The sequence below is a fragment of the Tamandua tetradactyla genome, chromosome 19 (assembly GCF_023851605.1).
Source record: "Tamandua tetradactyla isolate mTamTet1 chromosome 19, mTamTet1.pri, whole genome shotgun sequence".
NCBI lineage: Eukaryota > Metazoa > Chordata > Mammalia > Pilosa > Myrmecophagidae > Tamandua > Tamandua tetradactyla.
In genome coordinates this window covers 31,824,626-31,843,066 of record NC_135345.1, presented here as the reverse complement: position 1 = coordinate 31,843,066, position 18,441 = coordinate 31,824,626, and the positions used below count along the sequence as shown (strand labels likewise).

Below are 18,441 nucleotides of genomic sequence, written 5' to 3'. Positions count from 1 at the left end.
ATGTCGTTCTATTTTTCTGTTCTTTTTACTCTATTGAAGCAGGGTATCACTTCAGAAATGCTGTGCCTTCTTCCTAGTTTAGGGAATGGGGTTTACCACTGCTGCTAAGATATATACCATAATTATAAACAAGCAGAAAGGGCAGGTTTGAGGTTTCATATTGCTTAATGACTAGTTCAATTATTAGCAAGTTAAATAAGCCAGCCTCTCTGTGAAAACAGATATATTTACTTAATTCCTCGAAATATGCCTCATCTTTTCTGCAAATGCTGTTTTTACATACATGAAATGATTCTATGTATCTAATAAAAAATCTTATTTTGAAATGAACAAGAATTCCAATATCTTAAATACTAGCTCCACTTTATAAGACATATCTTCTGACTACTAAAAACATGTTTCATGATATACTACTTGAGAATAGGAGCACTTGAAAATTCCTTTTGACTGATGATAGTTATTCTTTTTAACTTGTTTCTGCTAGTGATTTCAACAATCTTTTCCAATTTATTTTAATTTGCTACTGTATCTAGTGAAGCGCCTTATTTTTAAACAAGTTTTAGCAAGTTTAATAAGTTAGATCAACTGGTAGGCCTAATCAAAATAAATATTCCCTCGAGTGTTCTGGGGTAGGCAGTTGTATTGCAGTTAAGAATGTTTTTACCCACGTTTTAAAATATTTAAGACATATTCTAATTCATCATATATTTTAAAATTATTTTATTTAAATTAGTCTAGCAGTTTTGAAGGTAATGATATAGGTATGGAAGTTTTTGTTTCTTATATTTATCCCAGTGAAAGGAAAATTTTTTGCCAACAAAATCTCTGAGTTAAACATCTAGCTTGAATTTTTTGCTTATATTGAAATTTTCTACATTACTGAGGCAATATTAAAAGTATTAGACGAACTCTTTAAGCATCTACATCTTTTTAGTGCTTGCATTACTGAATAATTTGCATAATTAGTCAATTGCTTTGTTTCCACAATCCTTGGGAATCATGGAACTAAGTCAAAAATCAGGCTCCTAAGGTTATATTTTTTTACGCATATTCATCAGCCCATTGAAATAAGCAATAAAACAACAAAACTATTTGTGTGTTTGTGTGTGGACATAAACATAGCCATACATATATACAAAAATGAACTGGCAATGGAATGCAGTCATAGGGAACATAACTATCAATGAATGAGGTGCCTGGTATTGATTCTTCCCTATTTTAAGTATTTTTTTTTATTTCTTTAAGCAGCTCATGATGCTCATCCTATTATCCAGTTAATATGGGAAAAAAATCTATTAGCCTTTTCCTGATTTTTGTTATATAAATATTTTACCAACGATTTCATTTATGCTCCCAGATATGTATCAATATTTATGCCAAAGTCACAATTGAAAATACTTCTTGATGACAAAACACAGTTTTTTTTTTTACAAAAAATATTGTGTTTTAGATTCACACATATGAACTTCACACACATATAAGAATTCCCTTTATACCACAGAAATGTAGATAGGGCATGGATTATTGATTGGCTCCTTTAGATAATAAGGTCCCACAAAGATCAATGATTTGCTCAAGCTAGATAATACATTAGAACGTCTATAAAATACACAATAAAACTATTTTTTTTCCTTTTTAAAACTGTTCTTTAATAGAAAGAAAAAAAGAGTAATAAGTCATAAAAGTCACCATGAATTGAATACTTAGTCTTATCAGGTATTATTCCACAATTTCACATATCTTTTTCTCAATTTCATCATCTATAAAAATGCAAATAATATTACTTTCATCAGAGAGATTTTATAAGGCAAATGAATATGTAGAACCCTCAGGTAAGCTCTAATGTAAATAAAATTATTGGTTTACTATTTTAATTATTCCTTACTCCCTCGATCATTTTTATTATATACTTAAAAATGTATTATTTATTCACAATAGTAAACTTTTTGACATATTATCTACTTTATGATATGTTGCTTTTTTCTGGTGCTTCTCTATTTTCATGTGTTTATGAAAGAGTAAAACTATAATTCACTTGTTTCTGATTATCAGGGACACTGCTTGATGGCTCAATCCTTTTAGTATCCTTTCATCCCTTCATGTTTAAATTATACTGTAATCGGAATGTCTTGCCCTGTGCTCTGAAAATTATCTCAAATACTCCATAAAAGTTGATTTCAACATTTATAAGTGTATTTGGCTTAATTAGCAGTTTAAATGGAGACATGAGTAAGTGCTATGAATTGGTGCCTAATTGGCAGATTATGTCCACACTCTTTGATTTGGGAGAATCTTTACAAGGCTTTTCTTTTTCCCTTGAATATTTAAAAGTTGTCTAGAATATTAGCCCTTTAGTCCCTGCTCTGCTACTGGGCACTAAATGATCATTATTATTTGATATATATATCTCTTTCAGCCACTGGTTTCTGTCATTTACTACTTAAAAATAAACCCAGGATAATATATGCAGATCTCTAAAGGTGGTGGCATAAAATATATGTGAAATTATTAATTTGTTCTCTTAGTCTATGGATTTCACAGAGTTACATTTGTCATAAACATCGGCATATGTTCGAGGCAGACAGAGACCCATGAGCTCTTAGCTTAGTAATATGGAAACCAGTATGGAACTTAAAGAAAGGACAAGAAACAATTACTTCTATGGCTAACTATAGGTGAGGCCAGTGAACATTTTTATAGGGAGGAAAATAATCACGCATTTTATATATTTTATGAACATTGAGAGTCTGAGTTAATATGAAAATAGGCAATTCTAGAACCAAAAAGATTTTAAAGTATCTATAAAAGACTGAACATAATAATCTAGTCATTTGATATAAATTAGATCCAATCACCCAGGAATATGTATCCATATATAATTATACGGTAAGTCTTTGTAGTAGACAGGGCAGGAAATACTGTAATTACAGTCCCCATTTTACAAGTGAGGGAGATAAGACATGAATTGACTTAATTTCCCTTCCTGGAATGTGAACTAGAATGCACAACTCTGACTCCAATTATCTGCAAAGTATGGATTATTTTATAAATTATTAGATGTAGAATTAAATTAGATTTAAGGACTTCTTTAAACTGCAAATTTATGAAATAGATTTTTCTAGAAAGTCTTCCAAGTGGAATAGAAAAACTTGATAGTCTGGAATGACTCTAATACATGAGGTTTGGTAGAGAAAAGGTAATTTCATCCTTTAAAAGTCACAGATAAGGTAAAACAAGGTATAAAGCATACATGGATGGTGAGGTTCAGGGGAGACAAAGAAGTAAGATCATTGGATGACGGAAAATAAATAAAATACATGAGAGTAATGTGTGTTGCACTCTTATAAGTCTCCTTCAGAAATAAAGTGAATATCAGAGAAATGGAGAACTTTTCATTGGTGTTGTTTTGGTTTGCTAAATGTCAGAAGTCTTGTACTTTGTGCTCTGAAATAAAACGTTGTTATTTAAGAAAAACACACATGGGGACCTCTAAACCCGTGGACAATTGATAGAACTAATTTAATAGCTACTTGATCCTGGGGACATAGATAAAACTCAGACAGGCACTGCAAAAGAAAAACATGTGGGCTTGATTTCACAAAATAAGATAACATCAGTCTGGGGCTGAAATAGGCAAGAATTAGATTTTAGATCTTCCTTATTCTGAGAGAGAAAGAGATCGACTAATGTTATCCAGGAAACTAGAAGCACCTCTCAAAATTGAAGGCTGAATACAATTGATCACACTGAATAAAAGGCAGTAAGCTTAAAGAGAAAAATTTCTGAGAAAATATGGTTCTGTGTGAACACATTGTTCAAAGACAATGTATGGTTAATTCCTTGACCAGAGAAAAGGGAAAGAATAAGAATTGGGTCCTAAAGTTCAATTTTCTTCGAGCATTTCTGTAGTTGAGGATTGGGCTTATTCTTAGTTAGACATCTGACAAATGTCAACCATGGAAACAATGATTTTAAAAACTACATAGTGTGAGAGATGTTTGTTATTCACACCACTGAGAAGGTCAAGTGTAGTGTATACAAGAGTAACAGCAGATAACTCTGCCAGTTAAACAACAAAACTTATAGGTAATTGGTGAATGTTTAGATAATGCAAAAAAAAAAAAAAACACCTTACATTTTGGACCAGAAAGAAGGAAGGAAGCAAAGTCTGGCTATATAAGCATGTCTAAAGCTGATGTTAAGAAAATAATTTACTTTCAAATCATACACGTAAAAAAAATATATATATATGAAAATTCTTGAAGAGATAATTCTAAAGAGAAGAGGAAGAAAAAAAAAACAGAAATAGACTTTTGAGGCACAGGACTATGGTTGGTGTCTAGCACTGAAAGAGGCACTGAATCTAGTAAGGAACCAAATCAATCTGGTTCTCAGGAGATGGTCACCTTTGGGTTGGGCTTGTTTCAGCAGGTCTCCTAAGCCCTTTCTGGGTCTGGATGAAGAATTTTCTCCTCTGATTCCACGCTCACCAAGAAAACTTTTAGGAGGTACACTAACTTGCCTTCATTCTTCTTGAGATGCAGGGTATTGCCCTCTATCTGAAACAATCCTGTTTCTTGCATGGGATATTAAATTTAATAAACCAATAGTTCGATTTTACATTAGGATCCCGTAATATCGTTGAGAACTGGTCATTATCCTTGGCTCTGTATAATTTTGAGGAACTGGCAACTAAGAAGCAATGAACACAAAAAAATGAGAATAAATTTTTAGCATTGATGATTGTCTTTCATGAGATAAAAACATCAAAAGTAACAACCACCTGGTAAATCATTATTAGTGAGATTTGTACATTTCTTCCCATTTGGTGTACTAAATTTGACAAGCATCATTGATAACTGCATATCTGTAGTGCAGGATAAAAATAAATATATATCTTATGCATATAAAATATAGACTGAAATTGAACAGTCCTTGTATTATAAAATTTGTATCATGCAAATTCTATTTTCATCTATTTGCATAGTATTACTGTCATTTGATAGTGCCATTAGACTATCAGGAATCCTAGAAACACAAAATAAAATGTTTTAATGAAGACCAGGACAATATTGACAATTATTGTATCTTGCCACTACTGTAATTTGTCAGGTGCTATTGCAAGTTCAAACCAGTGAGATGGGCAGATCATAGCCTACTATGAAATATAAAAGCCCTAGAGAGGCTAAAACTCATTTTAAATATTGATTATGATATCACTCAGGGAAAAAGAGCAGTTAGACAGAAATCTCAATCTGTGTTGCATTTTCAGAACATTTTGTAAAACAATCCATGAAATACAGGAGCATCACGTGATTAGAAATTCATTAAAACTGATGTCAAAGGATGCAACCAAGCCATGCTGCTGATAATAGTATCACCATGGGGTTGGCAACCTAGGAGAAAATTTTTCAACCATGTTCTTAGGCTATTTTTCCTGGTCTGCAATTTAATCAGTTGACATACTTTCATGGAATCTGGGATGCATGGATCATGTCATTAAATTCCACTTTTTTCGCCCGTTACACACCTATGCATAGGGATTATTCCAAATGCATCACTGGCAAAGGGCTTGTCCTCAAAAAGTTTACAGATATAGAGTAGAAAGAGGGTTACAAAAACTATGCTTCCCCCTTTGGAACCCCAGTTCTGCTCATCATACAAGCTCTGCCTGATTTCATTTGTATTCTACTTTATCTTCATCCCTGAAGAAATGGGCATTTGATAACCACTATTTTCCTGATTCTAATTTCTCCCAAGTTCTACCACATTCTGTTTGTTGCTTTCGTTTGTTTTTAAAACTCTCTTCAGTTTCCTTCACTGAAACTTTCCCTACATTGTTCCCTTAAATATCAGTATTTCTTCAGATTTTGTTTTGCGTATCATCTCTTCTCCAGTATCATATGCTTCACTGGTAGCCTCATCCAGTCCCAAGATTTCATAACCATCATGTACTATATTTCTGCTATTTATCCCAGGTTTCAGACTTACATTTCCAGTCGTCTGCTAAATATCACCTGCCTTTTTCAAAGGTACATTCATGCAGCACCTTTTAACCAGAATCATTTCCTTGGAAACGTGCTCTTCTTTCCATTTTTCCCAGGTTGGCAAATAACACCAGTGTTTCGCCATCCTCTCAGGTAGGCGCCCCTGGTATCACTGTCTTTGCTTACCCACATTTTTGCTTATTAATCCCTACTCAGCCCATCTTTCAAGGTTTGGCTATGATTTTCCGTACCTCAACATGCACTCATCTGGTTCTCTTTAACTTACTCTCTCCATGCATTCATTTTTAATTTCTTACAAAGCAGAGATCATGTTTTATTCATCTTTGGATCCTTGATGGAAGTTTGCATAAACGTTCAATAAATGGTTATTGAACTCAATTCAGTGAATTCTTATAATACTCCAAATTCCCTGTTCATTGTGTAAAATCTCAGCTATGGCTGCCATGACCTTTTGCTACAAAAGCTGGGTTGGTGAAACGTAGCCTTGCATTAAATGGAAACAAGGGCACAATTCAGCCTAGAGCACTGTGCCTCAAAAGAATGCAACCTCAGAGAGGCATACCACTCTGAGATCACAAACCGGTCTCCCATTACCTAATCAGTGTAGATGGAGAGCATTTCTGAGCAGAAATAAAATGGAAATGAATGAGTAGAAGTTTTTAAACAGCAGGATTCTGTGCTGTTATCTTTTTTTCTCCATAACATTTGATATCAATTGTTGCAGATTCCATCCAAACATATAACATCAAGAGTTAGTTTCTTTGAGACGATCATATCTTAGTAGTGAGAGTCTCTTTCAGGGAATGCTCTTAAATTTGCAAGTGTTTCAAATATTTTGTCATTTGAGCAATAGACTTACAAACGGATTTTCTGGAGAGTAATGAAAAGGCATGCTAAGATAACAAGATCTAATGCCAAAATATCTACCAAGATAAATTAAGTAAAATGCATCAAAAACAAATTTTTAAAAACAGGCATCCTATCGTTTATATTTCAGACAAAGGAATGTGACATAGAGGTAAATATTCATAAATATACCCTGAAATATGAAATAGCAGTTGGAAAAAACTGCAATTACAACAAAAGGAATGAATTGGTTTCAGAAAATATAAAAAAGACTAATCTAATCCAATCTAGTCTAATTCTATCTAACCATTTATTTAATTTGAAGAATAGATTTGTCTTCTGAAAAAATATGGATAATTTCAAAGATTATTTATAGGTTATTATTAGTTTTAAAGGGCTTTATTTAAATCACATACATTTTTAGTCATTCTCCATGTTTCTCGGCAAGGAGAGAGGAGAGACAACATTACTATGTTCCATACTTTAATCTGAATTTAGTGTCACATACTAAGCTAAATTTAATTTTTTAACAAACTTTATTTAGCACCAAAAAAAGAATACATATAAAAGATAAATAGTTACTTGATTAGAGAAAGAAAACCTAAAAAAAATAAACTGAATTCATTTGGTTTAACATGAAGCTCCTGGACCAATTTAATAATTGTTTTTAAACTATGTCAAAGTTAAGTAGGTAAAGAGAGAGGATATGAAGCAAATAACATTTCAAGGCCTTCTTCCAGTGCAAGATACTTTTATATAAATATAAAAATCTCAAGAAGTGCATGTATAATGCATAGTTTTTCATCAGTATATTTTTCTTCTTCCTTCTCTGTCCTTCACAGTACTTTGCACTTCTTCAGTGTGTTTCTACTTTTTAATAATGCAGTGTATTTATTTCAATCAATATTGTATCTCTCCAACACCTTGAAGAAAGGGATTCTTTCTCATTAACTTAAGCAAATCCTCAGAAAGCCTTATTCATATTTATTTTCAATGCATGTTTATTGATTTAAATTGAATAGCCATAGTTTTGCCACCGTATAATTACCCCACAAAACAAGAGACATGAAGTGTATTGTTCTACTTTACCTTACCTAACAAGAGAATACTTTACTTACAAAAAAATACCTGCAATGGAAGAGCAAAAAATGAAGTGTTTTACCCTGGAAGAAGAATATTGAGATGGAATGGTTTTTCAATAAGTGGAGTAACCCTAAAGTTAAGTGTGCTAAATACCCTTTAAGAGCCAAATTCCAGACTTTCTTTTCCCACATAGTTGATGCTTGTTACAAGTATTTCAGCAGCATCAGGTTTCTTATACATAAATCTAGTCATAAATCAGAGGGAAAGTTAAAGTATATACAATCTATAAGCACAAATGAATGCAGGAAAGATGGGAATAATATTGAACTTAATAAGACACTAAATATAAACTGCATTATTCAACAAGTGTGCTGAATCTCACATAAGCAAATGCTTTGAGATTCAGGAGGCAAACTCTAAAGTCATTTTGAGATTTGATGAGAGCTCATTCCCTCTTCAAATGTCATAAGAGTTCAGCTGAGTGATCTAGTTTTCAAGGACCAAATTAGAATAAAAAAGGTAATACAGACCACACATTTTATCACTGTTAATTATTAATGCAAAGATTATAATCCAATAGAGTTCAGTGAGCATACTAATTGTACATTTTTTTCAGCTCATTTTCTGTCAATGTGAATATTTTGCAGCAAGTTCAAAGGGAAATACACACTTGATGAAGAATGAATTTGACTGAAACACTGAGTATAAAATGTAAAAACTTAAAAAGAGGGAAAATAACATAGAGTGATAAAAATGGTAACTCTCTGCCTTAGGTGACAATGAGTACAAAGAGATGGAGTTCCTTTGATGGCATTCTAGAGCCTTCCCCCGTTCTATATTCATTATGTTTAAAAGATCTTTGTTACTCACACTGTACCCCAAAAAAGGGAGAAAATAAATGGAAAGTAGTCAAGATGACAATATCGTACTTAATAATTTTAGAAAGATGTCTTTGTCAGACTAAACATCTTACGAAGTCTCATGATTAAGTCATTGTGCTATGTTAAATCTATCTAAAATTTTTAATCATAGCAATTTGTCTTCATTACCTAAATAAGAATAGTCAATAACTTTAGCAATTATGTCTCACATTGTTATAACTTTTATTATTTATTTATAAATTAGTATATGCTATTATCTCATATAATTTCTTCCACAGTCCTGTGATTTCTAATTGAAGAAGTTAAGAGTTAAGAAATGTGTACTGTTGGGCGGCCCATGGTGGCTCAGTGGGTAGAATTCTCGCCTGCCATGCTGGAGACCTGGGTTCTATTCCCGGTGCCTGCCCATGCAATAAATAAATAAATAAATATGAAAAAAAAAAAAAAAAAGAAATGTGCACTGTTAAGAAGCAGAAGGACCAGGATTTAAATTGATGTCATTAGGCTTCAAAGTCTGGCTTTATACAACTACACTATACTCACAATTCGTTGAGAATGTGTTACTCATTTTACAACTGGAAACTGTCACAGCACACATCTTAATTGGTTGAGACCTGGTTCAATAAGGTTTCTATAACTGCCTTCTGTCTATAACCATGATAAAGAAGTAGAAGTGACTAGGGGCCTCCTGAAGTGGGGCAAGTTGACTTCTCTGGAGTATTTTGCAGGATGAGAGGCATTTCACAAATCGCTGGAAAAGGAGAAAATGTAACCTCAGTCAGACATGGGCAACTAGAGTGAGGTGCTGAAATGCAGAACCATGCAAATGAATCCTTAGCAAAGCATATGAGTTTCTTCCTATAGAAAAACTATAGGAGGCAATTCTTTTAGAGTTATTATGTTATGCAATTCACAAGTGTGTGAGAACCTTTGGAAAAAATGGAAGAGGTAACTTTGCCACAAAACTCAATCTAAATGAAAATAACACAAGCTAACAGTAACTAGATGGCAGTAACCTTATGGGTTCCTACCTGAAAATTGGGTAGGTGAGAGAAGAATAGTCTTTTAGTCTCCATTCTCACTGCTCTTGAGCATAACAAAAATAGGGATTCATTCCCACTGAAATTTCAAATATATGGTCATTTATTTCTGAAAGCAATGTGAAAAGTCCATGGTGAATGTTGAATGACTTCATGAAGGAATGCTTCAAGTTTTAACCAGTAAGGCCAATGTATGTAAGACATTTCACTATTTAAAGCATGTGGAATGATAGTAACAATTGAGTCTACCTATTTATAGGTGTAAAAATGTAAGGAAATTTGGAATTGGGGGTTCAAAAATGTTAATGTATAAAATTCAATTTTTTTAAAGATTTGAGGAAATCAAGAGGCATAAAGTTCATTAGGAATTTAACATGGCCAAATTTCTGACCCCATTTAACTTTGTAAAGGCTGCCTCATGGATCAACTTGTGTTACTACTTAGATATCTATGGCATGCTATCAGTAAAATTTTGCTCAGATGAAAATATACGCTGTATTATAGGTTTTATTTCTTTCCTAATAAGATCAGAGTGTGAAAGTAAATGTGTTTATTCTATCATGAGATGTCCCAATCATAATTAATGTTTTTGAAAGGCATTGTATCCAGACCTTGATCAGATCTGCGGATGACTGCTGCATAGTGTGATTTAAGGGAGATTCCAAATTGTCTCCCACACTGACCTGTTGTAGAGTCAACCTTATCACCCACCGAGTTGGATATCAAGCCATGGGATTCAGACCACTCATGTAATTTACATAGTAAATGCATCATTTGCTATTGGAGCCTACATATGTTATATGTGTTCTAAGGAAGAACCTATAATTACTTCTACCCTGCCCACGTTAACACATAATGTCCATAACACATATTATAATGAATATCTCAGTAACAGACACAAAGGTCTCTTTGTGTTCTAGAGAGTTAAAGGTTCAAGAAAGATTGGGTGTAAGCAAAGAATCACAGATTGTTGGATCTAGGTAAGGCTTAAAAGTTAACTTAGTTAACTTAGTTAACTTATCTGCCTTGCAGATGATCAGAAGTAGGCCTGGAGGCCTTAACCTACCCAGTGCTGATGATGGCAGGGCTGGGATTAGAGGTCAAGTGAGTTGTTTTCTAACACCTGTGCCTATTATTTTCTACATTTGATCCAGGCATACATAGAAGTCATCTTTTCAAGGCAAACTAGCCTTGAAAAGATGACTCAGAGAGGGCTTTGGAAATAATAATGGACCATCTCATGAAGTCAGGGACTAAGATAAATATCCATAATAAGACCCAAAAAGACTGTTAAATACCACCCTACAAGAAGGTCTGAGGACTATATAGAATTAATATAAGGGCAAGCTCCTGCATAGTCCGTATTTACCCTCAACGTGATGGGGAACATAAACTGGAATGCAATGTGAAAAGTTGATGGTGAATGTAGAATGACTAGTAATCAATTTTACTCAAATTATCAATTAATATAATAAGTCCCAAATGTTTTATCATTTTCGTTATCAAATATTTTATCATTACCCCACTTCCCAGCATGAACTCCATATTATTAAATTCACATTAATGGAATAATAATGAATTATTATTATTCCCCATTTTTGCCAATCAAAGGCTTGTTATGAAATGATTATAATGTTAATAATCAATTAGAGGCAAACACAATATGATTGTGATCTTTTCATGGATACATGTATAATTCATAGAGGTTTTCTTAAAAATATTAAATAAAAACATGTTAAAATATCCATTATTACTTTCCACAGCCCCAGGGGATTTGAAATATCAAATCCCGGATTTGGCACTATCAAAACGGTGGGTGTCATTCTGAATTATTAGATTCAGATTGCAAACCATTATATTTATTCTTGCACTATATTATTTTTCTTCAACTTACAAGAGAATAAAACCTTGCTCTTCATTTGGCACTAATGTGCATCAGAATATTTGGTAAAGCTTGATAAAAGGGTTATCAACCCACAGGGTCTCAGTGAATTTTATTTTTTATTATACTAAAGTTCAGAAGGCACATAAAAGCTTTTTTAACACATAAATGTTATTTCACCCCTCTTCACTTAAATTCCCGAATGTTTTCCATAACTTCCTTGCCACAATATCTGACGACTTCTTTTTATTTTTAACTGGCCCAACTTATACCCAGTTTTCATCATGACTTTGGAATATCATATGTTATTGTACTGGACAATATCTTCTAAACTTTACAATTAAAGTTATTGCAAAACAATTAGCCATATTTGTATTGTTTCGCATAGGTTAAAATCCAAGGTAAATATCTGAGGTAATAATAATTAGGAACTAGGACCACATCCAAAATGGTATTTCTACAGGAAATTCAAATGAAAATCCAATACAAATTCTGATTAAAACCTAACCGAGCAAAAAAACTGCAGGCTACCTGGATTCCAATTAAATATGACAAATGAATACGTGGCATGTTTCAATTCTCATTCTCTTTATGTCAGAGTGATCCATTAATCTTGATGGTAAAATTACCAGAATTCAAGCAATATAATTGCACTTTACAGTTAAATGAATAATCTGAAAACTTGGACCCAAAAAAACTTGTACTCAAATGTCACCTGCTACATTTGGACCACCCAAAACACATCACCTCTCCTTCTGACGTTACCAAGAGATCAGGCCTAACATGAATCACAACTAGGAGATGACAAAAGGGTTCTATAAACCCAAATTGCAAAAGTGTCAATCACATATAAAGTCAGGAAATACCAGTTTCATTATGATGGTCCTAGTTATTAACAGAACTTAAAACTGGTTACAAAAAAATAACTAGATGCCTTTCTTGGGATACATTTCTTAGTAAAATGCCCATTCTCTTAACAAGCTCACCTGTTAATTTTTTCCATGGCATGTGTTTCCTCTAAAAAGTTAACAGATAGGTATTTGTGATACATATATTTATGTTTTAAATTTTTGTGATTTTTCTTATTTTAAAAGTGTTGAATCTCCATAAGCTCACAATATAATAGGAAATTACATTAAAATGTGATTATAATGCCAATGATACAAAGTCCTTTCTTTTAAGGTGACTTTCATCCAGAAAACTAAAGATCACTATATTCTATGTTGTTTACAGCAAGAATAAGCACTTTATAAAATCATAAATAAAATTATACATTATCATCAAAAGGGAGTCTCAGAGATAATGGCGATAAATTATTACTGTCTTCTTACATAACTACATGTTATTACATTGATCTTATTTAATTATTTATTTCTTCCAAATCATTTTAATATATTATAATATACAAATACTGTTATTCATATAACATATGAATAATACCATGTACACAACAGAATTGTGATTCATACTACAGTTCTTATGCTCATTTTAAAAATTACTTTAAAAAGTTAGTTCCTAAACCAGATCAAACTCCCATCCACACAGGCACATACCACCATACACACAAGTATGCATGCCATTGTAGCCATAAGCTAAAATGCCATTTGACTTTGGTTAATTAATCAAGAGACACATTAATCATTAGACCCTGAGATCATATCTACCCACCCAGATAACAATGTGGACAAAATAATTCTCTAACAGGATTTAGATTAAGCAAATTTTCACTTGGGGCCAGTTATGATATATTACTCTCTAAAGTTAATTTTAATATTCATAGGTGAGCTTCAAGAACACAGATCAGAATTTGAATTTCTCCTGCATCAATATGCTCTCCTTGCATTTACTTGTGTCACTACAAAAAAACAGTATATGAAAAAAATAAAGTTAGAATGTCATATCATTTGGGAGTTGGGATGCTGAAAGATCTAAAATCCATTCCTAGTTTTCATTAGAAATAAAATGCATGTGATTCCCCTTCTTTCCACATATAACCATATTTCTATTTTAGATTTGAAATGACAGTGAAGTTCCTTGACACCAGTCTATTCCTTGGGCATTTACTTATGATGTGAAATCTAAAAAATAAATTAAGTAGTTGCCTTTGGAAACATAAGCAAATATGAAAATTTCGTAGGTGCAATTTACCATCTAATTTTACAACTTAAAGGAAAACATACATAAGGCTAATTGTTGTGATAATTATAAGAATCGCCTCACAACATAAGAAGATAGAGAGTACTGATTTATTTTCCTTCCTTTCGCTTATACCAAAATGAGAAAAATATTATAAATAAATGGGAAGAGAATCATAACAGTATTCATAATAAAGTATGGAGAGTGAGACAAGATTCTCTTTCTTTGACTCCATTTCAGCTATTTCTTGAAAGGAGAGGCTTGAAATGCTTTCCTAAGTATCTAGGAACAGAAAGAGTACAGCAAGGTGTTTTTACTGACATTTCCCTCTACTAAGACAGGACCATTGCAATTGAAGAAATAGTTGCATGACAAAAATGAATAGAAGAAAACAACAACACATGACCTTTCTCAGTTGCTATGGTTTAGGCATTGCGAACTAATCTCGTTTCTCTCACAGCAGCTACGACTCTGACTTATTTGTAAGCAAGTTTCTTTCTGACAAGTTTTTAAAATGATGGTTGGTGCGAGTCGGGTGAATTTTATCGGGAGAGTTATGTTCGTTTAGTTGGTGTCTCTGCATTTTAGCGAATCTTTATTATTTAAAAATAAGATCGTTTTAGTGTCGGCTACTTTATTCGGGTTTTAGACTGACCTTCGCGAGTCTACTTATCGCAGCTCACTAGCATGAGTGTGTGTGTGGGTGCTGTGTTTGCCCCTACCATTTTCCATATGCTCTGCCTCACCAACACTGCCATCCGGCGTGGTCCTTTCATAGTTGTCTTCTGGGAGTGGAAGGGCACCCAGTCTCGGCCCTGATGAACTCTTACTGCTTGGTGTTTCTGACTCCTCCAGCCCGCTGTCATAGCAACTCTGCAGTGACCCCTGATGTGGGTCCTGAGGCTGACTCACAACAGAAAACGTCACTCTACGAAATGGCTGCAAAAGAAAAGATTCTGAATGTCACTGAGACGGAAGATTGTAAATGATCTTATTTTAAAATATACATAAATTACACACATTAAGTTCTACTGACAACTGGTTCAACGCAAACTGATTAGACGTGTTGACACCTGCGTGGTTAGCTGTGTATTTTCTGAGGCAACGCCTAGAGCTGAGATGTTATTTTGGAAAGACTGGAAATTCAGTTTTTGAAACGGAGATAAGAAGACTAAAACACATTTAAATCATATGTTCAGTCCACAGATTCAATTGTTTTCTACTCGGCATCGTCACTTCAAATATGCTTTTTTGCAAATAGGCTCTCTGTAAAAACAAGGGCCGGTGGTCTGGGAAGACAATTCATACTGAACTAATAAGTTATAAGAAGACTCCATTTTTAAATATTTTGCCCATATAATATATTGCTTTAAAACTGAGTGTTCTGACAAGCAACTTAAGCTATTAAAAGTACAGGTACAGGTGATAAACAGGAAATTAGAAATTTAGGAAATCAGAAACTATTAACAACATTATTCCTATAGAATATTACCTATTACACTGAAATTGCAAGGGTAGTATGAAAACAATAAATAATTAAGTTTCCTTAACCAGGGAATAGAAAATTTACTTAAATGCTTAATTATATGTACTCTCTATGACAGTTTACTGTTTGTTAAAAAAAGGTAAAAACATGTACAGACTTTAAAATTTGTGTTTTAAAAAGTGCTACAAAACTTTGCTCAGTCGAACTGCAAAATTTACTATGTTCCTGTTATTGGCCAGACTGAAAATTTACTTCTATGTGATTTACAGATTATTTGAACTACAAGATGAGTGAGAAAATGTTAAGCTTGTTAATGGAGCAAACTAATGAAATGTATTAACGTATACTTACGTATATTAATTATATACATGTTATTATAATTTGAAGAAAAATACAAAAAAATCCCGTGAAATCAAGTGTCTCCTGGAATTATTTTTGACAGTAGTTGTATCCATTAAGCTTTTGGATGGAATCGGAAGTGGCATAGGAGTACACCTGTTTAAATCTATAACTAAGATTTTTTTTTTTCCTGCAGTAAAGTATAAATTTAATGTTGCCAGAAAAATAATGAGAAAGGTGAGGATCATTTATCACACCTTTGTGACTTGAATGCTACTGATACAAAACACTAATCACAACTGAGACCATTAGGGTTTCACAAGCATTCAGAATTATCCACACGATGGCAGGATGGTAGTTAATAGGAAAATTAAGGATAACAGTGGCACATTTCCCCACATTTATAAATAAGGTTTGCTAAAAGCAAGCACGTCTCCCCATATCTTCCTTTCTGTGCCACAGAAGACTGAGTAGGAATCCTGTCCATTACTGGCATGTCTAACCCAGATCTCAGCCTCCATGTACTGAAAATGTACAATCCTTGCAAACCTTTTTCAATTCTACTTCAAAACCAAACTCTAAGAACTTCTGAATCTAAACGTAAAGTGAAATTATTTACATCACATTTCCCCCTTTATAATGGTTCACAGAAGAGGAACTGGATTCTTCATAAACAATGAGAGAATATTTGATGTATAAATAGCATAAAGTCATGGGTCAAAATTTACTGGCAATAAATTCTCTAGAATCATTATCTTCATTTCACTGACAATTCTCATCACCCATTGGAGCAGTATGATTGTGCTGTTTTATCTTGCCTCTAAATAAATATAGAAATCAATTTTTGATTACTAAGTTTTATCTTTTGCATTTACTTGAGTCTATCCTAAGTTTTAGATGTACGCATATTTTCTTTTCATGCTCTTTCCATTTATCATTCCCAGTTGAATGCAAAATAACTGTGATTTGTTTTATGTCTTTGGTTTTGCCTTGAAAATGAGACCACTGAGGTTCCCCTAAACCCACATTATTCTGCACACAGAAGATGTTCACCAAATATTACTGAACAACAACATTCTAATGACATTGTTGAATTTAAGAAGGAACTCCTAGAGTCATACAGAGAAATGATCCCTCCAGGACATAGCAGTGGGATAGAAAACATCAGAGAAAAAGATAAAGGGGAACTGGATGCTGATCCTAATTGTATTGCAGATTTTTCAAATCTTTTAAAATCAGGCTTCACTAACACAAGAAGAAAGCTCAACTGGATATAGAAAAATATAAAATATACTGATAAAATGACAAAAGGAAGAATAAATAAAGAACTATGATAAATGGTGCTCCATTTTGATATAAATGTAGAAAAGAAGGTGACATCTGGGTGAAGGTGCTGATCTCAGAATCTATGACTACATGCTGGCTCCACAAAAATGTAATGACAGAATAGTAAATAGACAGTTGACACACTGTATTTGTAATGAAAAATGTCAAAAATGAGTTTTCTATAATGTAGTATAAAATAACTGCCCAGAATCTACACATTTCATTTTCTGACTGTAAGTATTTTAATATCCATAACTTATTTAGGATACATTTAAAATTTAATGGTTGAAAGAAGAACATTGCAATTTTAAAATACTAAAATCTATTTATACATTAATAAATTCTTAAATTCATCAAACCCTTCTTTTTTATATAAAAGTAACAAAATAATAAATGGCCAAATATTGTCTAAATGAAAAATACAAAAATAAAAGAGTATTACAGAATAGACCATATAACACTCCAGTATAATTTTTATCCACAGTTTATCCTGTTACAATTCTTCAATATAATATCAGCATGTGTTAATAGCTCAAACTCTGTTTTGTCTGGAAATATAGAAATTGATGATAGATAGACAGACAGAAAGCTAGATAGATGATAAGCAGTTAGAAAGACAGATACTTACATATGGCCCTTCAGTATCAGGTTGAGTCTTTTAAGAAAATGATTAGATTTTCTAGCGGAGGTTATGAATCAGAATTCATATTTATATGTTCCAGAAAGATTGACTGAAGTGGAAATGTAAGCAGTGTGTTGAATGCATGATAGAATGAATCTGTATTATAGACATGACTATTTATTGATTACTGATACTCTGAAGCAAATTAGTTTAAGTGCTGATTCTTAAACCTAGACGCACCTTAGAACCATCCAGTGAACTCATGACAAAAGGAAATATGAACACAGATCCCAACTTAAATTAAATGAAACAGAATTCAGGGTGGGGCCTGAATATCAGTAGTTTTAAAAACGTCCATGTGTGATTAAGATGCAGAGAGGAATGAGAACCCCCAACTGGGGAAGAGCATATATATAGAGTTTAAAGAAATTAAACTTCTCCAGGAAGTCAGCTTGTGCCCAAGTGTTCTTAAAAGTTTCCAGAGAGAGTCTTGAGGCTCAAAAGATTGGATTTAAAGATACGCAGTGACCTGAAATGTCTAGGCTTTTTTTTCTGACTAAGGTGATTAAAAAAGATTCCATGTCCTGCAAGTGAAAACCAGTCTGTTCAAGAAAGGAGAAAGCAAAAAGCTTGAAAAAGACTGTCAACCTTCCAACTTCTTGAAAATGTGAAGGAGAGCTAGAGGGAATGGAAGGAGCAATGCAAAAAAAAAAAGTATTAAAGAAAAGCAATAAAAAAATTGAAGGTGGGGTGTATATGGGAATTATTAAAAAATAGGGAGTGTAAATCAAG

General features: G+C 33.0%; 1 protein-coding gene across 2 annotated transcripts in view; it reads right to left on the bottom strand.

Moving 5' to 3' along the window:
* The window catches only part of PCDH7 (protocadherin 7), a 408,495-nt gene that overhangs the window by 196,389 nt on the left and 193,665 nt on the right, over window positions 1–18,441 (bottom strand). The window contains exon 2 of one of the 2 annotated variants that reach the window (XM_077136557.1): window positions 14,599–14,815. In XM_077136557.1, coding sequence (XP_076992672.1) covers window positions 14,599–14,815 — 217 coding nt within the window. The remainder of the gene's footprint in view (window positions 1–14,598; window positions 14,816–18,441) is intronic. The other variant, XM_077136558.1, reaches the window with a different exon arrangement.